Genomic DNA, 26,861 nt, shown 5'->3' with positions numbered 1-26,861 from the left:
TTCCCTTATCTATTACGAAAAGCTAAAAGATAAATAAAAAAAAAATTGATTTTATTAAAAAAAAAAAAACAAAGAACTTTGGTGTTCATTTTGCGAAAGGTTAAGGGGTTAATTGACTCAACTAAAAACTACACATGACATATTAATTAGAGACAAAGTGAAAAAATTTACGTAAAAAATACATGGTAAAAATATTCTATTTATTACATGCAAGGAAGGAAAATAATGCCTCGAATACTAGTGTTTATTTTTGATTTCATCGTATTGCTTTCTCAATTTCTTGTTGTAACCAATGGATGTATGTTATTTTTCACAGCATTTTTGAATTTTCAAATTGATTTTATACACAATGTTATATCACCTTTTTTTTAGTAATATTTCTTTTTTTATTTTACAATGTAGCAATTCCCTGCGAGACTACAGCTGATTGTCCTGTGGCAGTTCCCCCTCCATATTATAAGTGTATGTATAAGGTTTGTGTCCTCATTCGTTAGATAATGTAACAATACACATGTGATATATGTTATTTAAATTTGCAACATATAAATTAGTTAAATTAGTTAATTATGGTTTTCTAATTGTTGTTTGCTAGTTATGTTATAAAACTGCACTCTTTTTTCCTTCATTTAGGTTTCATCTCATTTGGTTTAGTCGGTAAGGTTTTTAATGAGGCAGTTGTTCAAACTCTTTGTCGTATTTTTGTATTATATTTATGGGAAATGTTAACTTGTGCCCTTGAGGCATAAGTTAAGAAACCAAATGTGAAAATTTTTTCTTGGAAATTGTGCATTCAATACCTTAAAAGTTTCAAAAGTTATCTTCTCAATATACAATTTATTATTTAATTCTATTTTAACTTTCTTATCTTATGCCCTAAAGGCACAAGTTAACATGACCCTATATTTATCAATAAATTTATTACGATGCAACAATTGATAGAAACAAATTTGGAGAGTCAACTTTTGTTTGGAAGTCAAATTTTCCTTGTGATGCATTTACACTTTAATTATTACTTCAAAAGATATTTAATATGTTTATAATCCAAAAAATTTAAGACAAGAATTTTCTTTTGTCACTATTCGAGACCTGGTAGATAACGTTCTTCAAGAACTACCATACTAAAAGAAGGGGTCTTGTTAACGAGTGTCTTCAGAGCGCTCTTTAAGCCTACTAAATTAGGAAATTATTCTTTAAAAAAGTCAAATAGTTCAATTTCCCATGCATTGAATACATAATTTTTTTATAAAAAGTTTTTATTTAAGACCCTTAAAGAATGCCCCGGAAACACTCTTTGACATTTTCCTAAAATAAAAGGATAGACATTTGACTATATTTTTTAGAGTGTATAAAGCATATACATGTATAAATATTGATAATCTTCTTAAGAGATTTTTTATATTGATAATCTTTTTAAGAGATGATGATGATCTACTCTACGTAAAAAAAAGTCATTGACAAGACAACGACTTTAAACTTATAATCAATCATTTTGAATCGAGAGAGTAATAATCAGTCATTATGAATCGGGAGAGTAATGCTCTTGAATTTTTTAATTTTTTTTGTCTAGTAGTTTACTGGCTGGAGCTCACACAATTAAATGTGGAGAAGTGGGGTGTCCGGGGTTCGAACCCCAGTCCCTGCATAAATTATGCAATGTCCTTACCAACTGAACTAAACTCACGGGGACATGCTCTTGAATTTTATATAAACATAGAAATTAATACATTAATGAAATTGAAACACATGTGTTTAAATAATGGGTCATGCTAACTTGTGTCCTAAAGACACAAATTAATTAAAAAGCTTAAAATGAAAATTTAAAATAAATTTTACTCCCTCCGTTTTAAAATGAGTGTCGTTTTAGAAAAAAAAATGTTTCAAAATAAATGTCACTTTTGGTTTCTAATGTGATACTCCCTCCGTCTCTAAATTATTGTCGTTTAAGGTTTGTGCACGGTTATTAAGGAAATGATTGATTGTGTTGATTTCAATGGTAAAATTAATATCATTTACTAAAATACCCTTATTAATTGTAGTTAGTGGAGTAGTTAAGTTTGATGAAATTCAATAAATAAGGGTATAATAATGGAAAAAAATAATAAATGCTGCATTGGTATTCTAAAGTGACAATTATTTTGAGAAAAAGAAAAAATGCTAAAGAGACTATTATTGTGAGACGGAGGGAGTAATAATTTTTTCTTTTCAATTGTACTCTTCCATTAATACTATATACATTGCTTATAAAGTACTCCCTCTGTCCCAAATTATAAGCAAAAAAAACTCACTTTCCTTGTCCCATATTATAAGCAAAAAAGTTTAACTTTTATCATATTTAATTATGTTTTTTCAAAAAATCATCTTTTCCAAGAAGAAATTAAATGCAATTTGCATTCATTATGCTCTCTCTTTCATTTTCTCTATAACTAATAACCAATACAAATTGTTTTTACATCTTAATAAGTGTGATTTTTTTTTTTTGCTTATAATTTAGGACGGAGGGAGTATTATTTTTTCTTTAATGAAAAACAAGCCAATAGTTGATTAAGATAATTTTGTAAAATAACATTTCTCTTTCTTTTAATTAATGCATTTTTTAATATGTGTGTAAAAACTTAAAAGACATTCATTTTGAAACGGATGAAGTATATTGAAAATATAACTTTTGATACTTTTAAGACGTTGAATGCACAATTTTCAAAAAAAACTTCTACATTTGACTTCTTAACTTATGTCTCAAAGATACAAGTTAACATTTCCCTTAAAGAATTCATGAGATGTTACTACCTCCGTCCCTAATTATAGGGCCCTTATGAAAAAATAACGGGAATTAAGATAGTGAATATTTGTATTAAATATGTTTGTAATTACTAATGTTTTTACAATTTTATCCTTTAAGAGAAAGAGTTGGTTTATGTTTTCAACATGTTATTTATTGCTGAGGGAAGAAAAAAATGTATAATAAATAGGGGCATGTATGTAAAGAAATAATTAATGTAGTTGGAAATATCAAAGGGGTCTTATAAAAAGGGACAAAAAAATTTCTCAAAAGGGTCTTATAATTAGGGACGAATGTAGTATGATATTTTATCGTAAAATGCATATGTACGTAGCCGTTTTACCTGGATCACACATTACTTCCACATCACAAGAAATTTAATGAAACATTAAATTCATTTATTTTAAGTCAGGGGAAACAGCAAAGCTCAAAAAAACACGTGGAAATTAGTTGAAGGAATCCTACAGAAGAATATACACTTTGATCACTATTATAAACAAAAATCAACATTTTTGATTCATTAATTAAATGATGTATCTGGTCTATAATAAAGATCACTTACATCATTAATTGAATGAATTTAAAATGTTGATTTTTACTTAAAATAATGACCGAAGAGTGTGCATCAAAAACTGGTTTCTCCAATTTTCTTTTCAACTGAGTGTCTTCCTACGTAGAAAAAATATTTATTTGCAACATATTTTCGTGTCTCAACATTACAGTACTATCTTGTCAAAAAACATTATAAGTAGTACTATATTTATTAACTTTCTAATTTTATTTTAAACAAATTACGTCATTTTTTATCCCTCAAAAAAAAAAAATTACGTCATTTTTTGGTTATAAACATAGAAGATAAGAAAAATAATATGTATATATATAACTAATTAGGATTATATAATAAAAATAATATAAGTGAAGTGATTAACAGTATGCATAGCACTATTTTGCAGAGTTAATCGATCGTCAATGGAACCAAAGTAGTTAATGTTCAATGACAAGTCATTATGTCAAAGAAATGTGCCACATTCGTTATGCCAATTCTTACTGTATAGGTTTGGATCTTTACATTTTTCACATTTAATGGTCTATACAATTACACAGACTAATAGAAGTATACTTACAGGAATGAATTGTTAACTCCGAGGTCACAAAAGATGTTTGTTTTTGGTTTTCTCTTTTGGGAGACCATTGAGATATAATTGCATCCCATAATGATCCAATTTGTTTTTCATGATAGAAGTTTATATCATTATTCAATGTGATAGAAGAAAATATGATTAGTCCTAGAAAATATCTTAAAATTCTTAGCTACTATTGGGTAGTTATGCATTTCCTATTTTGCAGAACTAATTATGAGATCGTTTACATGTAACTCAAACCTAGTATTGCACTGTTAATATTATTTTATATATTGCGATGAGACTTTTCCATTTGATTCTAGAGTTTACTCTAACTTTTCCATACAGGAACAATGTTATATTATATTCCTAGATGATTAATTTAATGGTGCTTCAATTTTATTTTAATTTGATTGAATGGTGTTACAATATCTAACATGGTTGTTCTTTGTTAGATCACATATTTGAGATCCTCGTAAGCTTAACTCAGTTGGTAAGAATAATGCATTATATATGCAAGACTCAAGGTTTGAACATTGGACACCACAAAAAAAGATCACATATTTGAGCATGGTTTGTACTTACCATGTTGATACCTGACCTACCACTCTAACAAGTAATTAGGCCATTTAGATCCTAATCAAGATTTTATATTGTGTCTAACACATCCTTAAAATGTATAAACTTGGGTTTTTTATTTTTATTTTTATAAACTATACAAACATGTGTTGTAAGGTGAAGAATGTCTCTCTTTATAAACTTCAGTCAAGTCTTAGCTTTAAAATATGTAGCATATTCGCAATATACTCCACACCAACCCAGCACTATATATTGATTTTGGGGCATGAATATAAATGGTGGGTGATCCGAATTGATAGACTACTATGATATCATTTTGAGTTTTTATATTTGGCCTAAATCATCCTTACGAAATTGGTTTGTTTGGTGAGGAGTGTCTCTCTCATTAAACTTTAGTTCAACATTATCTTTAAGATACGTGAGACTTGATTTTCACATAAATATATACAATTCTAAAACAAAATTGTCAAGAAATCATTTTATGGTACATATATTTTAGGGTTAAATATTTTTAGTCCCCATAAAATTACCAACTTTTTGTTTTAGTATCTTAAAAAGTTTCTTCGATTTTTCGGTCCCTTTAAATTTTCTATTTTAAATTTTAGTCCCTCATTTTTTACAAACTAAAAGTTCATGTTTCATGTTTACAACAAATATTTTTTATGACATATTTTAATTTATAAATAAATGTGCTGTCACATTTTTTATGCGTTATTTATACAATAAATTTATTTCATCATCGATTACTATTGTTTATATTTTTCATATTTTTCTCATATCTATTACGAATGGATAAAATATAAGTAAAATATTACTAATAAACTCTGATTATCATCAATATTTTATCAGAGATCTTTACTAAGGTTAATTGATCAATTGAGTGCACTAGAGGGGTAATTGATTTGAGACATTTAACATTAATTTTAATTTTATAAATGTCTTCTTGCAATTTCTAAGTGCTAACAACTATCTGATTGAAGTTTACAAAGCAAAAATTTTGAACTTATAAATAGATCAAAAAAAATTCTATTTATTAAATGCAAAGGAGGAAACATATGGCTCAAATTCTCAAATTTGTTTATGCTTTGATTATATTTCTTTCTCTATTTTTTGTTGTAATAAATGGTGGTATGTCATTTTTCCCAACATTTTCTAATTTATCTTATAAACTATATTATATCTCCTTTTATTAAAAATTTTTATTTTTCTTATTTGACAATGCAGATCGCATTCCCTGTTCTACTGATGCTGATTGTCCACCAAAGATTTTACCCATAATTCATAAGTGCATTAATAATTTTTGTAAGCTTAAGTTGTATAATTAAGGGTTTTTGGTTACACTTGAAGAAATAAGTTTAAAAACAATTAAGTATAAAAGTAATTTTTTTTTTGAATAAGTATAAAAGTAATTACGTTACCTGACAGCATATAATGTTATGTGTAGACCATACAAATTGTATTTTTTATAATTGCTTCAAAATTTGATTTATGTTTCTCTATCCATTCAATTTTTATTAAGAGTTCAAAAGTGTATTATCATAGTATGCAAGTATTCATATCATCTATTGCTCATAGGATATATCGCAAACAATAATGTCACATTATTATTATTATTATTATTATTATTATTATTATTATTATTATTATTATTATTATTATTATTATTATTATTATTATTATTATTATTATTATTATTATTATTATTATTATTATTATTATTATTATTATTATTATTATTATTATTATTATTATTATTATTATTATTATTATTATTATTATTATTATTATTATTATTATTATTATGATAGTCTAGTTTTATAAATAAATGAAATATAAAATTATGTAAATTTTTAAGCAATGTTTTGAATGCACATGCATCACAAGGCACCTTCGATATTCTAATTAGGTAAACACCCCTAATTTACCTTTTATCATATCCAACACAGACATGTTTCCGAAATTCTACGATTCTATTGAATAATAAAAAGAGTATCAATGCACATGAGTTTTATGTGATTATCAATCTATTTTTCAGTTTTAATCAACTGAAAAGGAATAAGTTTGTTTGGTTTAAAATTCAGATATTAAAAAACATGTCATGGGATTGAGGTTCTCATTTTAATGTTTAATCCATTACATTTCCTATCTATTTCTATATTCAATAATGAAATGTTTGTAAGGCAAGACATTCAATTGGTATATATGTTTCATCTCAGAACACATGAACACATCTCAACAATAATCAAGCCTATTCTCATGGTTGATTATAATTGAGACCCATTGATCACAACCTTATTATCCCAAAAGCAATCAATCCTATCTTTGTAGATTTTTTGAGAGACTTGTCTAATCTCATTTGTTCTAATATCAAACTTGACATCTCGGTTCTTTGTTTCATATTTGAAATTTTATTCAATATCAATATTAAACTTTACTTTTCGGTTCTTCGGTTAATATTAGATATCAAATTGAAAAATGATGAGAATATATTAGAAAACAATTTCATATAAAATAATAGTCTAGAATTGGGTTTGTATATGGATCAAATCATTTGATTATTCCCACAATCCTAAGACTAGAAGAGCTACTCACTTATGATCATAGTAGACAAGGGATTAAAATGTAAATACATGAAATTAAAAGGCATAAAAATAAACAACTTGAAATGTAAAAAGCAAGAATATAAAGAGCAGAAATGTAGAGAACAATATAAAGTTCAGAAAAATAAGAACTAGAAACTTAGAACATTGAAAAACTTTACTTTCAACATTAGAGTAAGAATACAAGTGTTCGAATATGCTTTTAAAGTCTGATATGAGGCCTATTTATAGTCTAAAACCATAGACCAAACATTAAATTAGATTTACTAGCTTTAAAATAGAGAATTCAAAAAGTTTGTAATAACAACTATTTTCTGACCGCACATGACGCACAATCGTGCTTAGGGGTCATGCTCTAGGTCGTGTTCTTTCCCAACTTTTCAGATTTCTGTGTTCAGAAGGCACACGGTTGTGCTTGAAGGGTGCACAAGTCGTGCTTGAAGGGTGCACAATTCGTGCTTAAATTTCTGCCCTATCTTCCTTCTTTTCTCTGCACATGCACACGGGCATGCTCTGGGCCGTGCTCAGTTTTCTGGTCTTAAAAATTCTTCCTTTTCTTCATTTTTTGTCTTAAAAATTAAAACTAATATTTTGTATTAAACTAGCTATAAATAAGACCAAAGCTCCAAAAATATTATTGAATTCAAATGCTATAACCACACTAAATTAAGACTTATCAAATTTCCCCATGCTTAAATCTTTGATTGTCCTTAAGCAATAAAAACAATCAAGATTAGCAGCACAATTTAGCATAAGTAATTTTTTCAAGAAAATTTCAAAATTTATATTTCAAAGGCTTTGTTCTTAGGGTACACTTATCACATCACCTTGAGCTATTCATGATTATTTTCAACCCAACAACTATTTCAAGTGGGTGTATGTGTGAAGTCCAACTTCTTATTTCTACTGTGTAAACAACAATATGAGGAAAAGTTCTAACCTTGTTAATAAACATACAACTAAAATGGCACAGTTATTTCATATAACCTAGGTGAGAATTTTTTTTCTTACTCACTTGGTGTTTGTTACTACATGGGAAAACTCAGAGCAACTTTTTGTTAGAGAAAAACAGTTTTATAGCTTTTTCTTTTAATTTTTAGGACCACCTACACTATATTTGGTTGTGATCCTAACTTTTTTTTTCTTTTATGCTCTGATCCCCTCTACGTTTTACACCTTATTACGATTTTATTGTTCCCCACTCTAGTTTATACTACTTTATTTGTGTACATTTTAAACTTATGTTTACTATCAAGGTTCTTATTGTTCCTTAAAAGTGTTTATTTACACACTTACTCAAAGTCTGCAACTTTGTATATCTCCAAGAGAAAAATATTCACAAAGAAACCGATGTGGGTTTAGAGAAATATTCAGGTGGTTTGTGTATCTCCCGAATTCATCATAGAACTCAGCCCTTTTCTTATTATTATTACTTTTTCAATACTATTAAAATCTCCTACTTTAGAACAACTATTTCAAAACAAGACTCAAACAAGGAGAATTCAAAACAACTTAAAAATTAAAACAAAATGAATTAAAAGCCAAAGTAAAAGCCCCCCATGCATGCTTGGAAAGCTCGCATGATTCAATGTTGCTCGGGTAGAGGCGCCTGATGGATATGGAACTGATGCATCCGAGACATGTCTGTCATGCGCCTCATTTATTAACTTTTAGTAAACTGCTCTTATCCAACAAAAATACAAACAATAGAAATAATATTAACATGTGGGCCGGTTGTCGTTGCCTCCCTCAAAGTTCTCTTTTAAAATTACTAGCTTGACGGATAAAAATAGCTTCTTTTGGTCAGGCTGGGTCATGCAGACCATTTTTATGTAGATGATGCTAAATAGCATTCTTTGACACAATGGTGAGTAACATCAATTATACAATTTGGGTAGGTAGCTACATGTACGATGTTGTTTTTCACAAAAATCGCATCTTAAGACTTAAACCTATTGTTGTTAACTGTGCTTCTTCTAATATAACCCCAAACTTGATGGTCAGGATGCACCACTTGCATGATCTGGTTCACAAAAGTCACACCCTAACCCCTTTGATGAGATTTCAGCTAGAGTTTTTCTTCTAGTTTCTTTAAGTTGATTTCAATTTGAATACTAAGAAGTTTATTTCTTGCAAGCAAAACATCATGAGAGTTTAGACTGAAGATACCTAAATTGACTGTTATGACTACCTATTAATGTTACTGATTATTATGACTTAATGCTATTATTACTAGATGTTAATCCTAATCGTAATCCAAATTGATCCTAGAAATTAAAATGACTCCAAGAAAAAATTACCTATTGTTAAATCTACACTCGATCGCCAATCCACATTGGCTCAGTTGGCAAAAGGAGCGGGCCACTTCCTTGCAGAAGGTTGTGTGTTCGACTCCCGCTGCCGATGTGAGGATGGGATTGGTGGGTGATCTGTAAGTACCTCTATAAGCGCTCTTGGGAAGAGATTCCTCTGAGCCCTGAGGCCTGCCCTGACCCTGGTGGTTACCGGAGCCGAACCCACCTAAACTTTTTGTAACCAAAAAAAAATCTACACTCGATCTAATGACTGTAGTTATTATAACGACAGTAGTTATTACTACGACTCTCTAAATACATGATTATTTATTATTACATAAAACCACGACACTAAAATAATGAAAAGAAAAAGAAAATAAACGGTTAGTTCCTAATGAGAAAAGTAAGAAAAGAAAAGAAAAATGGTCGGTACTAAAAGGAAAATAAAAACACACACGACAAAAATAAAAATAAACCATGCTAAAAAAGAAAAATTCTACGGTTAGTAACGACTAAGAAAAATAAAGTAACTAATAGCAACTAAACTAGACTCTTGATAATGACTCAACTAGGACTTATTTTTTCGGATTTTTTTTTATGACAGAAAAATAAAGGCAAAATTAAGATAAAGGACAAGTTAATCCTTTTGTTCTCAGTTAAAATGTGCACAAGTTAATCCTTTTGTACATTTTTCTATTAAAAAAACATGAAAATATTAATTTTATTAATAAATTTATTTTATAAAATATTTTTTGATAAAAATAAATAAATTCATTAATCATATGAACATCTTCATCCTCATCTTCATCATCTTCTTTCTTAAATAAAAAAAACTGTCCATCCAACTACATCTTCAAATTTCTTAAATATTTTCACTTCCATCTTCTTCTAAACACAAAATTCAAAATCCCCAAATTTCATAAACCCTACTTTTACCAAATCCATAAATCCATAAATTTTGGACTTAAAATAAAGAAATGAATTTGGATTTAAAAGCACGCGACCCTTGTTTAAAAATTGAGTAATGATATTTTGACATCCATTTAATGACAACTTTGTTGACAACCTTAGTTTTCTCACTTCTTATTGGTCAAAAACAATGGAGAGAGAAAAATGAAGAGAGAGGATAACAACATCATGTGAGTATGAGAGAGAAAGTTGTCCAAAAGTTGTCAAAAAGTGGTTGTCAAAATATCATTTCTCTTAAAAATTTAGAGTTTTCGTACTATATATGACTTTGTGGTGTAGTTGATGATTCAATTTGTGTGGTAAAATGGAAGAATTGAAACTGTGTTAAAAATTAGCGGATAGGTATGCGGCGTGGTAAAATGGGAGAATGGTGTCGTTTTCAAAGCAATTGATACCCAGGTTGTTGGTTCTGAATACTGATCTTTGCAAAATTTTGGTTTCTTGCTTATTGATACCCAGGTTGCTTATTCTGGTTTCTTTCTTTAAATCCAAAAAATCCAAATTTATGGTTTTTTTTTTTTCGATTTTAAACTTATGGGTTTTTTAAAGTTAAGTTTATGAAATTTGGGAATTTTAAATTTTATGTTTAGAAGAAGATGGAAGTGAAAATATTTAAGGAAATTGTAGGTGTATTTGGATGGACAATTTTTTTATTTAAGGAAGAAGATGAAGATGAGGATGAAGATGTTCATATGATTTATGAATTTATTTATTTGTATTAAAAAATATTTTATAAAATAAAGTTATTAATAAAATTATTATTTTCATGTTTTTTAATAGAAAAATGAACAAAAGGATTAACTTGTACACATTTTAATAGATAAAGGACCTAAATGGGACAAAAAAAAAGATAAAGGACTAAAGTGTTACAAATAAATAAGATAAATGACCATTAGTGTAATTTTGGCAAAACTAAATGACGGAAAATTAAATTGCGAAAAATTAAAATAAACGACAGAAAAATAAATAATAGATACGAATAAGTAATTTAAATAGCTTATCTGAAAATATTAACAATTCCTGGAAACGGCGCCAAAAACTTGATAGTCGGATTTAGGCAAGTGACCAAATCGTTTACCAAGTAATAAAGTGATAAGTAGAGTATCGTATCCACATGGATTGTCGTTTCAACCAAACAATTCGCGTTACTTATTTGGGAACAATAAAAAGAAATAAAAGATAAGAGTTTAGAGTTCTGCAATTTAATCTGTTTTCAGCAGAGCAAAGTCTACCTATTTTTATTGTAGAATGTTAGCGGTGGTTAGGATTCTTTGAATCCATTCTATTTAATTGTTGGAATTACGTAATAGTCAAGTCTTATTCATGATTTTAACGTTATCTATCTAAGTTATGAGTTCGTGGGGTTTTACTACCTACCAGCTGTCAAGTTGAACCTGTTGATCACATGGGTAGGTACGTATGGGGTCTTACTCTCTCAGAGGTCTGGTTTACTCCCCTCCAGCTGTCAAGTTGCAAGCTAATGATCACACTAAGGTTATAGGCGCGCTGCAGTATAAAGTTGTCAATCCTATAGGGTCCATACACCTTAAACATTATTAGTGTGGGTTTCTTACTCTCACAGAGGTATTTGAAACATAGACTTAAATTAGAGTTCCTAAATTTCCAATGTTCCTAAAGGTTCCTTCGTTTATGAATCTTAGAAGCACATATAACACTCTTCCTCTCTGTAGTTTGACAAACGGGCATCCCTATCAGCGTCTACCTTACCAAGGTTTGAGGAGAATGAAGTTACTAGGATGATCTAAGTCGTGAAGTCACTTGTTTCACTAATTACTAACTAGTTACTTTATGATTGGAGTAGGTTTTCACCAATATTAGGTATGCCACCTCCCTAAGTGCCTATGTATCATGGTTATGCTTTAGAGGAGACAAATCTTACGCACGACAGTAAAATTAAATAGCATAAAGAAAATAACTAAATAAAGACTTTAAATTAAATAAATTATTGAACAACCAGAATAGAGGTTCATCTTAGAACGTTAGCCTAAAAAGATTTAGTTCAACATGGTAACTTGATGACACCTTGTCATTACATAATTTTTTATGTAATTCCTTGATATTTTGAGTTCACAAGCAAGCTTAGACAGCATGAAAAGCAGAGAAAACTGAAGATTGGAAAGAATGTGAAAACATGTCACGATTATTGAAAATCGTGACACGATTGGAAGACCAGAAGAAGATGTAATCTGTCTGAGAAATCGTGTCACGATGCTAAATCATGACACGTTTCTAGAAACCCTAATTTTGGAAATGTTGTTATTGAAGGCGAACCGTGACACGATTACTGAAAATCGTGTCACGATTGGAGGCGCAGATTTGCCTTTTTAAGCTGAGTTAGTTTCAGAATTAATGGTTCGGAATTTTGGAGACCTTAAGTGCGATTTTGAGAACAATATGACCGAAGAAGAGGCTGTCTAACCAACTCATAATCAGTTTATGTATGTTTTAATTATTCCATTGATTATTGATAGGGCCAAACCGCAAGTGCACGGCCTATCGAAGTAATAGTAGTAAGTAGAGTTATCGTTCCGCTAGGGAGTTGGTCAATCCAATTAGCTTTTAGAAATTGATTAGAAGAGAAAGAAATAAGAAGTTGGAGAGTGCAGTTTTTGAATGTAAATAACAATAATATTAAAAAGCCTTGGGATCATTGGTCCATCATAATAACGAATCCTTTCACAAGCAAGCCTTAAACTTATAATTAAACGTTAATCCTAATTACTAAGGACAAGTCTCTCTTTAGCATATCACAGCTCCTCTCGAAGTCAGTGAGTGTATCCCTCCAACAACCACACCTATTCTCATGGGTGATTGCCTTTGGGACCCTTGAAGATCGAAACTTTATGTGTCCCAAGGTTTGCTAGACTATTCTCATGTTTCGCAAACCTTGTCTAAATTCACTTGTTCGGATATCAAAGCTCCGCGTTCACTTTATGAATTGATATCTGTGATGATGAATTAACCATTATCAAACCCTCCGCGTTCGCTTCCACAGTTTGATAATAATTAATTCATGTTAAAACGGTGAATTTAGATTAGGAATTAGGGTAACAATTAATTAGGGTTTAAGACTTGGCTTGATCCGGATTACGTCATTAGACTTATCCAACGATCCCAAGACAAAGAAGTCTACTCACTCATGTTCATCGTAGACATGGGGGAAGAAGAGAGAAAATAACAGTAAAGTAAATTGCAAAGAAAGTAAAAGGGAAATAAAGACTTTTATTAAAATAGCAATTGAAATAAACAAAGTAAAGGTTCATTGTTTATGGTGGAGAGCTACTCTATTTATAGCTTTACATCTGACTTAGAAACTAAGCAACTAAAGGGATAAAACGGTAAAGCTACAACAGGGTAACTTGGGCCCGAAGAAAAGCAGCAAAAGAGCATCCTGGGGACGGGCACGGCCGTGCCACATATTGGCACGGGCCGTGCCAAGCTTCTGAGTTTGGGGGAACATATTTTTGTCCCGTATCTTCGTATTCTTGCGCTGTATTTGCTCCAATCCTCTTTCTTTCACTCCAAGGCACCTTCCACCATATATTTATTCCTAAAATAAAACAAAAGACAATTTGAAGTAAAATATTCTAATATAAAATAAAATGCAATAAAACTAAATCAAATCTAAAATAAAACTAAACTAAATAAGGCAATAAATATGACTATCTATGACTCATCAATTATGTTATTTATGATTTCGATTATGAGTAGTTAAATCTCTTAGAGATTAGGCCTGAGATGAATCTGATGTAACTCTATTTGAGACATGTTGCTGTGAAACTCTATTTCATGTGAATATCAGTCTTGTTTTATTCAATTCAATTGTTCTTAATGCTTTTTATATATTGACACCATGTAATCTGAATCGGTAAGATTGAATGACTACTGACCATAGCTTACAACTTAGACCTGATTGAATTGTTCAAATAAACAGGGTTAGTCTATGAATGGATAATCGTTTATTTGTGATATTAGGTTAACGTTCTTAAGACCTTCAAAGAATATTAGATCACCTAAGGAATTAGGGATTGTAATCTGAGAGGAGGGTCCTAAATAACCTAATATCCCCATGTCTTTTTTTTTCTTCAATCATAAATAAATATTTAACTAAAAAATATAAAATTGTAACACTCATACTAAATTTGTCTAGAATATTTAGATTAGTGCTAAACATAAATATTGGATGTATTAAAATTATTACAAAAAGTTTATCCGATTAAAATACATTAACATGAAGTCTCATACAACTAGAAATTAAGTACTACTCCCTCCATTCCTTTTCTTTTGATGTTTTAGAGTTTCAATTATATTCCAAAACTTTTGATGTTTTAGTGAATTTATTATTGTTTTCTCAAGTTTACCCTTGTTGGAAAACACCATAAACTATTAAAGTAGTTGTGACATTTGGTTTATCACATGTGAATTTAATGATAAATAAGGACATTTTAGTCAAAAACACATAAATATTTATATACTTTAATTACTCCTTAAAACTTGTGTCAAGAGTTAAAACATCAAAAGAAAAGGAATGGAGGGAGTAACTAATAAGTACATAACATAAATGCATGACTGGTTTCTTAATACAAATGATTCAACACATGATAAAGAAATAACTAGATAACTAATATGATACACGCAATGCATATATTCATTTGTCCTCCGTCTGCCTAAAAGAAAAAGAAAGGATTGGGATGAGACAAACAATCTCACTGAGTTCCACATATCCTAGACTGTTAGTTATTTTGAGAGAAACTTATAATTACTATCGATCAGTAGTCATTCTAGGATTGATCATTCATATTATAAATATCATATTCAAATTCATTTATAATCAATTAGGGTGAAATCATACAAGTTGTCTAAGTTGATTTTACGGAATGGTCAAGGTGAGTAGTCCCGAAATATCTCATACATAATCTGACTAAAATCCTACCATATCAAACTAGAGTTCGTAACTTATCTTGTCGTCATGTAGAATTTCCTCTCAGAAAAATCTCATCCAACATAATTTTAAGCCTCAAAAGACAAGACTTATCCTATCATATTTTCTCTAAACATATCATGACCAAACTATATAGTCACAATCTATTCTTAACTGTAATTTAGTATCTTATCTAATTCTTGTGTTACTCTCTTGCTAATGCACTAATCGTTAGGTTCGTACTTGCATTCAAAAAAATTACATGGTATCGATTACCAAAATAGTTATAGAAAATATTTAAAAGTTATAGAAACTAATATATTAAAATGTTTAAATAGATATGTAAATTTTATGTATTCTTGGATTTAAAAATACCGTTTTTTTATAAATATTTTATAAAAAAATAATGTAACTAATATTACAAACATTCATAACTTATCTGATATATATTTACATTACATCATTATTAGACACTCTGACCAACACAATTTTTAAATCATATATACTCCTACTAAACATCCGAAGAAAACACCAATTGAAAACCTGTAACAGGGTAATATGGATGTATGACTTTAGTGTAACATCACAACATATATTTTTGTAAGTATTTGTTATCCTTGGACTATCTTTGGGTAGTACTTCACTAGCATAGCCATTCATCTTTTCATGGAAAAATTAAATGGATATCGTTGAAATATATATATATATATATATATATATATATATATATATATATATATATATATATATATTCTTGTAGGGTCGTGTTAATGTGTGCCTTTTTTAAAAAAAATTATCAAAAGTTTGAGAAATAAATCCGCACAATTTTCGATTCCTTAACATGTGTCTTTAGGGCACATGTTAAAATTTTCTATTCTATATACTATATATTCATCAATATGCACATGAACTAGTTTGTGTAAAAAATAAAATAATAATAAATACAATAGTGCTTACATATGTTGAATTGGAAGAAAAAAATCGAGACATCAAAATAAGTTGAACCAAAATATTTTGAGATAGAAGTACACTCTTTGGAAAGAAAGATGATGTAATTTTGTGGATTAGTTCAAATATTTTATGTTGGGTTTTAACTCTTCGATCATCAAGTACATCGTCCCAGTTAAACAGCTCACAACCATCATCAGTCAGCAAATTAGAAACAATGATGGTATTTTCAACATAGAAAAGGGAGCTATAATAAAAGTAGAATAATTTAATTTTACTTACCACTCCATAAAATTGACATCTCCAAAACTTTCTTTTCGTATTTTCATGTTTTGGAAATCCACATCCTCATAAATTGCCCGCATCCACATATGAGTAGTTTCCTTCCACTTGAGTTACAGATTGATGATGTTCTGCTTTTACCCATTCCAAGCCCAAACTTTGTTGAACTTGGTAGTGATCGATTCTGGTGAAGAGAGACAAAAACGACAATTTTTTTCTTCCTATAGATTCGAAAATAGTTAGGGAGGAGAATAAGGAAAATGGTGAGGGAGGATGGGTATGAAGGAAGCTTGAAAATGAAGAAGCAGAAGAGGGGCTCAAAGATTAAGAAGGAGAAGAGGGGCTTCGATTCAAAATAATATGCATTACACTAGTACAAAAAACACTTATTAAATCAAGGATTTTAAATGGGTTGCTATCCACATGACTTAAAAAGCTGGGTGTAAGAAAAGTTTTTAACTTCTAATGATATTAAATTGTTTGACCCCATTTAAAAACTATTTATCAAAAAACCAAATGTAAAGCGCTAACCCTGCTAAAAAAAATTCACTTTTCATTATCCCTCACTTTCCCTTTTCCCTTTCGTGAAACGTTCTCAATCGACCTCCACCAACAACCCAATCGACCTCCACCAACAACCAATCCAACTCCACCAACAACCAATTGAACTCCAAACCCCACCGTTCTCATTCATCACCAAATCCCTAATTGAATCCCTAATTGTTGTTCTCATTCATGTGAAACGTTCTCAATCGACCTCCACCAACAACCCAATCGACCGCCACCAGCAACCAATCTAACTCCACCAACAACCAATCGAACTCCAAACCCCACAGTTCTCATTCATCACCAAATCCCTAATTGAATCCCTAATTGTTGTTCTCATTCATCACCAAATCCGTAATTGCTCTTCGCATTATCGCTATCACCGATTCTCAATCTCATTTGAATCATTCATATCAGACTCGTTCTCAGATTTCGCATTTGAATCGTTCATATCAGACTCGTTCTCAGATTTCACAACTGATTTCGCATATTCGCCGCACTCGCCGTAATCTAGGTAACCTAACTCAAATTCTTTTTCAACTAACTTCAATCTATGTTCTTTTGTTTTGATTTTTGTTTTGAAATTGTTTCTCAGCAGCTATCGCAAGTCGCTGAGTTGCCGTGAAACCGTGTTCGTCTTCGTCGCCGTGAAACCGTGTTCGTCTTCGTCGTCGTGAAAGATTGACTCAGTTAAGGTTTGAGTGGTTGTGTGACAGTGTGATCTTATGCTACCACGACTTTTCTTATGATTCTGTCACGCGCATTATAAAGGCCCGAGCAACCTCCCAGGTCTATCTCTCATTCTTCGTTTTAAAGCTTTGACCATAAACACATGATTGTTCGTGTGCGCTTGTATTCTCTTTTACAAATTTGAATCTCATATCTATTTGTTTCAAGTTGCTAATTGGAAAATTATGTTAAGCACTATACCATGTGTTCATTTTTATATGTAGTTCAATGCCTAACAATTATGCAAAGTTATTTTTCAAGTTCTTTTATTTAATGTGCTTTTGTTTAAGGTAAAGGAAGAAGTAAGGTAAATAACTTGGTGAATAATTATAATGTAAAAAACATCTATAGTATTTAATAGGAGAATAAATAAGATCATCTACTTTCAGCGAGAGCTTTTCACAAGTCTGCTCATCCTTGATAATATTACTATAATGAATTGTTCATTATTCTCCTTCAGACTGATACCAGAGGCTCATTACATCTCAAAAGGATTTATGTACTCCCACACATTTCAATGCATAGAAAGAATGGCAGAATCATAATTTGCAGAGCAATGCTGAAGAGTCGTCATACCTTTAGAGATGGAGAAAGTATTGGCTTGAGGCATACTATGAACAATATTAAAAGTCAAATCAGTTCTACAAAATAAGAATCAAATTCCACCTGAAAATCCGCTTTAAGACTTGACTATAACTAAGAGAATGCCAAAAACAACCCACTCGAGTGAACAAACCATGATATTCTTTTGAATTATCTATTTCAATGTCATTACTTGTATAATCCAAGTTTGAGCATAAACTTTTGCAAGATACAGTGGCAGTGGATTCAGCTGTAATATTTGTGTGTCATGCCACATTGTCCTGGTTCAACTGTCAAAGCTTGCGAGTGATTTTGTTATAGTCTTATAATTGAATCTATTATATGATTTCTCAACTTGCTTTGTCTTGGTTATTAGATAACTTCACATATTCCAATTGTTATATAATGCTATATGTTATGATTCGTAAAACCTGATTATGCCTATGGATTGAAATGATGTGACTTACTATATCTGTAAATTTTTGTATCATATTATAGCAACCCAGTTTAGGCATTTGCAGATTCTTCGTTTTTTTTTCCCGTTGGTTGTAAACTTTTTGGACTTTGAATAACATTTTCTCCTATATGGTTGGAAGGGCGCGTATGGAATGCCATGATTTCTGAAGCTGGACGAGTCATGTTTGGTGAGATGCTTGGGGTTCATTAAAAAGATATATTGAGAGCAAAACATATAAATTTTTATTGTGCATTTCAATTAGTTTGTTATTTTGGTTGGTGAACATCGAGACATGGTACACAAAATGTCTTAATTATGACCAATACCACTAGCTGGCCTAGTGATACGCTGTTTAAAATTGTTATTGCTTTTTTTTGTTGTGTAGAAGGTTTTCATTAGAAAACCTTATTTATCACCTCTAAATATTGGCATTTTGGATTCACTTACTTAGAGTTATTACTACAACCTTGTGATGTCAAACATAATATCATATGTGTCTTATACACTATAGATGAGAGAGAGAAAAAGCAGTTACTATATTTACCTAGTATTGTCTTACTCATGACTTTAACACTTAGGCATGTGACTTTTAACGTATTAGCAGTTACTTGAGCTTAGAGGTTACAGTGAGAATTGAGTAGATGTCAAAGGTTTAATTTACTGGAAAATCGTAGTAAAGCTCATGTAGGCTTGAATAAGATGGGAATTTTTGTTGTCATGGAGTTGTGTTGAACTTTAAATTTGTATGTTAGAAAAGGGTTATCTATGATTGAAGGAATCGTCTCTATTGTGGTCTGAGTGGTTGTGTGATGTTATGATCATTGTGAAAGCTGCGACCATGAAATGATGCTGCCATGGCTCTTCCTTTGATTTTGTTTGGCATATGGATAAGGTATGAGTAATCTCTCTATTATAATATTAGTATCCTCTCATTATGCGTTTGAATAGTTTTGCCTATAAACATGAGTGTCTACTTCCACTTGTATTCTTCCATTTACATATTTGTATTCTTCCTTTGATTTTGTTTGGCAAATGGAAAAGGTTTGATTAATTTATTTGTTATAGTATTACTATCCTCTCATTCTGTGTTTGAATAGCTTTGTCATAGTTGTTTGTCCAATAGCAGTTAAGTAACTGCTATGAAAAGATGTCCGTAGAAATTTTATGTTGTATAATTAATGCTATACGCCAAAGTATAGTTCTTTACCGGATTCTATAAATGAATTTTTTTAATGCAGTTAGGAGGCCATGACAAAGTTGCAGAAATTACTGGAAGGAAAGGAATGCTTGTGAGGGCCCCTAGTGGAACAGGTGTGTTTTATCAGACTCGAAATACGTGAGTTTCATAATGTCACCATATCTAATTGATAAACATCGTTTCATGCTTGCTTAATTAGTTGTGTTTTTCTTTCCCTTTAGAAAAGATGTCACTGCCGATATGGTCAACATGAATGAGAAAAAGCTCTTTATGGAAGGTAAGAAGTTAGTGGCTATCATCTCTGAAGCAGGATCAGCATCAGCTGACGTTTCCTTGCAGGCAGACCGAAGGAAGAGTGATAAATCAGGTAATTGAACTTTTTGAAAATATTTCTATCCCTTGAATCACCAGTGTTTTCTGTCATTATTTGATGGTTTTTGCAAATATTCTTCTCAGAAGCTAGTGATATTATTTTGTGAACTTTTCAATTGTTTTATTCTTTTTTTGCTGATTTTACCTTTGACCTTTACAAAATAGAAAAGAAGGGTTCACTTAACTCTTGAACTTCCATGGAGTGCCGACCGAGCAATTCAACAGTTTGGAAGAACTCATAGATCGAATCAAGTCTCAATAAACATGAGAGGTATTCAAATTTATGTATTTTTATATTGTAAAAGCATATCATTGTTGATCTTGTCCCGATCGTTGGATTTCATTTGAAGTTTGAGCCTAATATGCAGTACCATCTATATCTTAAAATATGTTTTGTTGATTACTTATTTTCATGTTAGATTGCTTTCTCTTCATAACAATGAACATGCTCATTTTTTTTTGGTAGATTACGTGCTCATTTATTTAATCTAGATCATATGAAAGGGGTGATGTTAAATGCCAACATGTTTAGTAGTCATGCCCCATTCTTTCATATAATGCTGAATTTATAAAATGAAAATATAAGTAGAGTCTAAAACATGTTTTCTTAATTGTACAGGTTCAAGTAATGATTACTGCAATTGATTCAGTTGATGCTTTGGCCCATAGTGAGGTTATTGGCAAGGAGGAAAAATAGAAGGCCGATGATAAGACTTTGCAAATTCTAGGTTCTAAAGCTAGTGAATTGATTTCTTCTAGTAAGCTTGTCCATGTCATGTTAATAGTTTATTTTGTTAGATGAACAATATTTCTCTTATTTTTGATGTTTACATGACGAGATATTGTGGTCTAGAATTATTTTGTAATTTGACATGTACTAGTAAGCACACAATAAGTTTTAGTAAATTAATATTATTGTTTTATACCTTCATTGATCATATGATATTTCATATTATATTCAGTACCATAATCGTGTATAAAAAAATTAAAATATAGAGAGAATTTAAATGGGGTGAACCGATTTAAATTCAAAGATTTTTAACTCTTGTTAGCCTTTTTTAAATGGTATCAACCGATTTAAATTAAAAGATTTTAGATGGGTTCAACCGATTTAAATTAAATGATTTTAAATCGGGTAAAGGGGGCTGGCTTAAAATCAAATACACTTTTTAAATCGGCCACCTATAAATCGGATGTTCACCCGATTTAAAAAGTCATATTCACCTGATTGAAAAAGTGTTTTCTGCACTAGTGTTAACATGTTTTTTTTTTTGAGTGCAAGCATTAACATGTTTTTTATTTAATTTTAATTATTTTATAGGACATGTACATCTATTTTTCCACGTGGATATTAAAAAAAAATGAAACTAATTATATTTACACATAAGCGTGCCACATCAGCTTAGTTATCCATTCAGATGGTTTGGGGTGGAAACTAAAGAATCTTCATATTTCAAGGGGGAATCACAAAGTGTTTTTTTTACAGCAGGGGTTCCAAATTTACTCTTTTAAGCCTAATAGTTTTATGTATAAATATCCATTATGATTCTTAAAAATTTATGCATTCATATCCTATGTACACTATAAAAATATTATAATAGGTCTCTCTAGTTATTTTAATAAATGTTGAGAATCCTAACTCATCAAAATGACGTTACTTAAAAAACATTATCTAATAGGTTTTAATTGAATATTAATAAAAGATATTTAATCTTAACTTTTATGTATTATCAATATATTAAAGATCTAAATAGCATACATCATATGTACATTGTTACATTATATAATCAGTATACAAAGATTTTTAATGCATTTATAACCTATAGGAAAAAACGTCTTGGGACAATCCTTTGGAGTAACACACGGTTTTGGAGCTGCATTGTCAGATAAGAAAAAAATGAATATTTTTAAAAATTAATTTAATATTATATATAAGATAAATTTGAAAATATGAAAACGGTGTGAAAGATAACATACCACCATTGGTTTCAACAAGAAATAGAGAAAGAAAGATGATGAAAGTATAAATAAACTTGAGAATTTGAGTCATATTTTTCATCTCCATGTAATAAATAGAAATTTTTTATGGCTTTATAAGTAAAAATTTCATGAATGCTTTGTTAACTTCAATTAAATAGTTTTTAGCCTTCAAAATTTCAAAAAAGCCATTTATAAAATTAGCAATAATGTTAAATGCCATAGATAAATACGTGGTTTTTACCCCTTTAGTACATTCAATTGATTGATTTACTTTAGTAAAATCTCATATAATTTTTTAAATGATTATCAAAGTTCATTATTTGTTTGTATTGAACTTCATTTTATATTTTTTTATTTATCATTTGTCCTTTCATCGTAAATTAGGAAAAAAAACCCAAAAGAGACACAACCATAATGAATTATAAAAAAAGTTCGTTGTATAAATAATTCATTGAATATTCTTAAAAAAATAATTGAAAAGGTAAAAACGTATTTATTTATAGGGTTTTGCTAGAAGGTAAAAAAATAAGAGATGATGTGTGTTCCAAGTCGATAACCACGTGTGCATTTTTCAAGTCATATCACGCTATCTCATAATTTCTTTAATATTTTTTCAATGTATATAATTCAAGAAACATATTATCTCAATTTAAAATGATTAATTACAATATTAAGTTGGTGTCATGTTAGTTGACTTTCCTGGTCTATACAGAATACGGATCACCTTCATTACTTAAAATGGTTATCATTTTTTTTGGTACAAAAGACGGATATCATTATTACTATAGTTTTGTGTAAAAATTTCAAATTAATGTCCCCCATTTTAAACATATGCATGTATATCCTTTATACACTCTAAGAATATAGTAAAAACTCTCCTTTTCTTTTAACAAATGTTGAGAATATTAACTCATACGTATGGTAATTCTTGAAAAACAATATTTACTAGGTTACAAATGCTAAAAAAATAAATATTATTGTCTTAAATTTTATGTATTATAAATTTATTTTGTTTTACACAAAAGTTAGAGTGCAAAGGTATCACAAGGCAAACTAGATATCTCAACTATGTTAACATCCCAAACTCGCCTCATAATATTTACAGGACCCTAATAAATTTATTGAATAATTAAAATAACAAAATACAAAAATATATTGGTTGGATTAGGCCAAAGCTCAAAAGACAACGAAAAGTTTGGATATCTACATCATTAAAGAGTATAGCTCAATAACATAACTAAGAACAAAAAGAAACTCAAAATAAAGTAACCAATAATTAGGAAGAAGTCTTATTTGGCACATGTTGGTAACAAATCTTATTTGGTAATACATTGGTAACAAATTTTACCAAATTAAGTCATAAATTTAAAAACCATGATTAACTAATTTATATATAAATATCTAACTGATATACATCATCTAAGGAGTACACAAATTTTATTAAAGCACATATATGTAGTGGTCTTTGGGCAATCATCACGAGTACCGCAGGGAATAGCTGCATTTTAAAATAAGAAAAAAGATTATTATTTGAGGTGATATAATATTGTGTATAAGATAATTAAATTTGAAAATTTGAAAATGGTTTAAAAAATGACACACCGCCACTGGTAAAAAAAACAAATAGAGAAAAAAAGATGATGAAAGCATGAACAAAAATGAGAATTTGAGCCATGTTTTCCTTGTTTGCTTGTAATTAATAGAACCTTATTGATCGCTTTATAATTAAAAAATTTTATTCTTTATTAAATTTATTTAAATAGTCTTTATCCTTTAGGTGTTTTAAGAAGTCATTTATAAATTTAAAATTAATGTTGAATATCTCTAATAAATATATTGTGTGTAACCTCTTTAGCTCACTCAGTAGATCGTTCGACCTTATTAAAAATCTCACATAAAAATCTTGATGATCATCAAAGTAAATTATTTCTTTACTACATTTCTTTACTACATTACTATGAAGTGGAATACCATTAATGAACATAGACTATTAATCGAGTAAACTTATGGTCATATCTCGTAGTTAGCTCTGAAAAACCTTACATTCTCTCCCTAATCTGGCATTCAACCCAGCTAGCTCTATGAATGGAATGATTTTATTTGTATAGATTGAGTAGAGACGTTGATGTTCGTGCAACACTCTTGATAAACCATTTTGGTTTCGACTACAATGATATTGCTCTACAAGTGGTAATCATCTGAACATAGATTCAAGATCGTTTGTAATGATCTGGATAAAGGAAATTTATATGGGAGAAGTTTGTGTGTGATATAAGTTTAAGTATTAATGTTATGACTTTATCAACATTGAAGAAGTTGTCTGGTCTTGTGGAAAAGCATACCTACATAGTTGCTGGCTTAGTGATGAGTCAGTAATTAGTGTTTTTTATATAATATTTGAGTTCGTTTTATTTATATTTTATTTAGTTTTATTTAATTTTATTTCCTTTTTAGAACTATTTTACTTCAATTGCAAGTTATTTAATTTCAGGATCAAATATTCTAAAGATTGAATCTTGGAGCAAAAGAAAGGAGAATTGAAGCTAATTCTTGCCAAAAATATGAAGATCTTATACAAAAATATCTTGTGCAAAGAATTTGAAGATCCTTCACCAAAATATGAAGATTTGGTACAAAAATATGAAGCCAACCAATAAAAGCTTGGCACACCCCCAATTTGCCTTTTGCTGCTTTTGCTTATTCGACAAGCTTTTGCAATTTGATTAACTTTTTAATAGCGGTTAGAATAATATATATATATATATATAATTTGTTAAAGCCCTAATCGATGTGAATCTCAAGGACATAGCTATGTGATTTAATAATGAATATACAACTTATAGCATATGTGCATAAGCTCGTATAGGAACAAAAGAAGATGAAATCTAAAAAATTGACAGAAGGGCACATTAGAGAAGAGAGACAAGAAGAAGCAAAAGATGGAAGTGCTTTGTAACTCTTGGGTACAAGATAAAAAGTTTAGAGGCCAGAAGAAGGAGAAGTACACCAATGTACCTTAGACATCAAGCATCAAGCTACTGGTGTTACAAAGTTTCATGATGGATGGTAGGAAACCCGTGATGTTTCCAACTATTTCTAATTTTATTTTTTGCTAAGACAACTTTGATTTAGTCATGTTGACATGATTTTTTTTATGATTATTATTACCCTATTTTTCAATAAATGTTGCTTGCTTCTTGAAATTTTTCAGTTTAACAACAAGATGCTTGACTGATCAGAATCCCAAAGTCTAAGTTCTATTTTGTGTAGACATAATTGAAATGTATTGCTCAAATGCCGAAAGGTGGGATTTGAGGGAATAAATAAGGAAGCACTTCAGGTGATAGCTAGCATAACTTTAACTAAATCAAGACCGGTGAGATCTTTTGAGCCCAAATATTATCTGAGTAGAAATTATAATCATATTGGTTGAGTAGAAATGTTACAATTCTTATGGAGACGAACTTATAAATTATACTACACAATTGATAGATCGATCATCAATACACTAACAATATATATAGTGATAGATCACCTCTCTAATTTTTTTAATAATAGTTGAGAATCCTAACTCATAAACATGGTAATGTTTAAAAAAGATTATTTACTAAATTTGAAATGGTAAGAAAATAAACATCTTGTCATAAATTTTATGAAATATAAGTATATTAAGAATGTACATAACATAAATCATATGTTCATTGTCAAGACCTTACCCTTGTAACTTCAGGGTATTGAGTTCCAACAATATGTTTATTTCTATCTAATGCGTACACAAATATTATTAATGCATCTAAAAGTTACAAAGAAAACCGCCTCTGGACAATCATCGTTAGTAACGCAAGAATTTTCTGCATTTTCAAAAAAGAAAAAAGGAATTTTACAATTACATGACATAATATTGTGCAAAAGATAAATTTGAAAAGGTGTAAAAAATGACATACCAGGATTGGTTACAACAAGAAATATAGAAACAAAGATGATGAAATCATAAACAAACATGAGAATTTGAGTCATGTTTTCCTCCTTCACATGTGATAAATAGAAGTTTTTGATCTCTTTATAAGTAAAAACATTCTTCTTTGTTAACATTAATTAAAAAGATTTTAGCTCTTGTGAGGTTCAAGAAGCCATATATAAAATTTCAATTAATGTTAAATGTCTCTAATCAATATTTTTTTGTTTATTGTCCAAGAGGTGTGAGCTCAAATGTTAGAGATTGAATTTGTAACATTAAAGGACAAATTTGAATTTCACCTAAGACAGTTTTAATATGGACATTCAAGCCATTATTAGTAATAAATCATCCTTTCCACAATTATACATACATACATACATATATAAATTTTTGTTTCAAAAATATATTTATTGTCCAAAAAGTGATAGCACAGAGATTAGAACATGAATTTGTATTATTATAAGACAGAGTTAAAATTTCATATAGGACATGTGTAATTTAGACATTTAAGCTGATGATATCAATAAA

At 29.7% G+C, this 26,861-nt stretch overlaps 1 protein-coding gene and 6 long non-coding RNA genes across 8 annotated transcripts; 3 read left to right on the top strand and 4 right to left on the bottom strand.

The window, feature by feature from the left end:
• The first annotated feature begins 69 nt into the window (after window positions 1-69).
• Window positions 70-6,131, top strand: LOC146907694 (uncharacterized). Of its 2 annotated transcripts, XM_085730834.1 has the most exons (4): window positions 70-298; window positions 403-489; window positions 4,367-4,470; window positions 5,701-6,131. In XM_085730834.1, exons 1-4 carry the CDS (start codon window positions 208-210, stop codon window positions 5,752-5,754), a joined length of 336 nt encoding a protein of 111 aa, XP_085586960.1. In that variant the 5' UTR covers window positions 70-207; the 3' UTR covers window positions 5,755-6,131. The 2 variants fall into 2 exon arrangements, 1 of the variants encoding a protein (XP_085586960.1); XR_015020650.1 differs by lacking the exons at window positions 70-298; window positions 403-489; window positions 4,367-4,470 and adding an exon at window positions 5,223-5,604.
• A 9,506-nt stretch (window positions 6,132-15,637) lies between these two features.
• LOC146907693 (uncharacterized) lies at window positions 15,638-16,873 on the bottom strand. Its single transcript, XR_015018255.1, has 2 exons — window positions 16,239-16,873; window positions 15,638-15,824 (listed from the first exon to the last, which is right to left on the bottom strand). It is a non-coding gene; the product is annotated as an uncharacterized LOC146907693 (long non-coding RNA).
• Window positions 16,874-20,248: 3,375 nt separating this feature from the next.
• LOC146907692 (uncharacterized) lies at window positions 20,249-21,359 on the top strand. Its single transcript, XR_015018678.1, has 3 exons — window positions 20,249-20,390; window positions 20,561-20,666; window positions 21,015-21,359. It is a non-coding gene; the product is annotated as an uncharacterized LOC146907692 (long non-coding RNA).
• A 729-nt stretch (window positions 21,360-22,088) lies between these two features.
• Window positions 22,089-22,511, bottom strand: LOC146907691 (uncharacterized). The gene is made up of 2 exons (XR_015018254.1): window positions 22,373-22,511; window positions 22,089-22,269 (listed from the first exon to the last, which is right to left on the bottom strand). It is a non-coding gene; the product is annotated as an uncharacterized LOC146907691 (long non-coding RNA).
• A 1,125-nt stretch (window positions 22,512-23,636) lies between these two features.
• Window positions 23,637-24,100, bottom strand: LOC146907690 (uncharacterized). The gene is made up of 2 exons (XR_015018252.1): window positions 23,978-24,100; window positions 23,637-23,873 (listed from the first exon to the last, which is right to left on the bottom strand). It is a non-coding gene; the product is annotated as an uncharacterized LOC146907690 (long non-coding RNA).
• Window positions 24,101-25,079: 979 nt separating this feature from the next.
• Window positions 25,080-25,823, top strand: LOC146907689 (uncharacterized). The gene is made up of 2 exons (XR_015018253.1): window positions 25,080-25,441; window positions 25,587-25,823. It is a non-coding gene; the product is annotated as an uncharacterized LOC146907689 (long non-coding RNA).
• Window positions 25,824-25,994: 171 nt separating this feature from the next.
• On the bottom strand, window positions 25,995-26,861 carry LOC146907688 (uncharacterized). The gene is made up of 2 exons (XR_015018251.1): window positions 26,320-26,861; window positions 25,995-26,226 (listed from the first exon to the last, which is right to left on the bottom strand). It is a non-coding gene; the product is annotated as an uncharacterized LOC146907688 (long non-coding RNA).

The sequence above is a fragment of the Medicago sativa genome, chromosome 7 (assembly GCF_051527215.1).
Source record: "Medicago sativa cultivar Bolivia chromosome 7, Bolivia_mono, whole genome shotgun sequence".
Lineage (NCBI taxonomy): Eukaryota > Viridiplantae > Streptophyta > Magnoliopsida > Fabales > Fabaceae > Medicago > Medicago sativa.
This window is presented reverse-complemented; position numbering and strand designations above follow the sequence as displayed.

Excerpts from the sequence above, each read along its gene's own strand:
- LOC146907694 (XM_085730834.1), top strand. The coding sequence starts at position 208 with ATGCAAGGAAGGAAAATAATGCCTCGAATACTAGTGTTTATTTTTGAT. Across the intron at positions 490-4,366 it reads TAAGGTTTGTGTCCTCATTC|ATCCTCGTAAGCTTAACTCA; the intron begins GTTAGATAATGT and ends CACATATTTGAG. Across the intron at positions 4,471-5,700 it reads AGATCACATATTTGAGCATG|ATCGCATTCCCTGTTCTACT; the intron begins GTTTGTACTTAC and ends TTGACAATGCAG.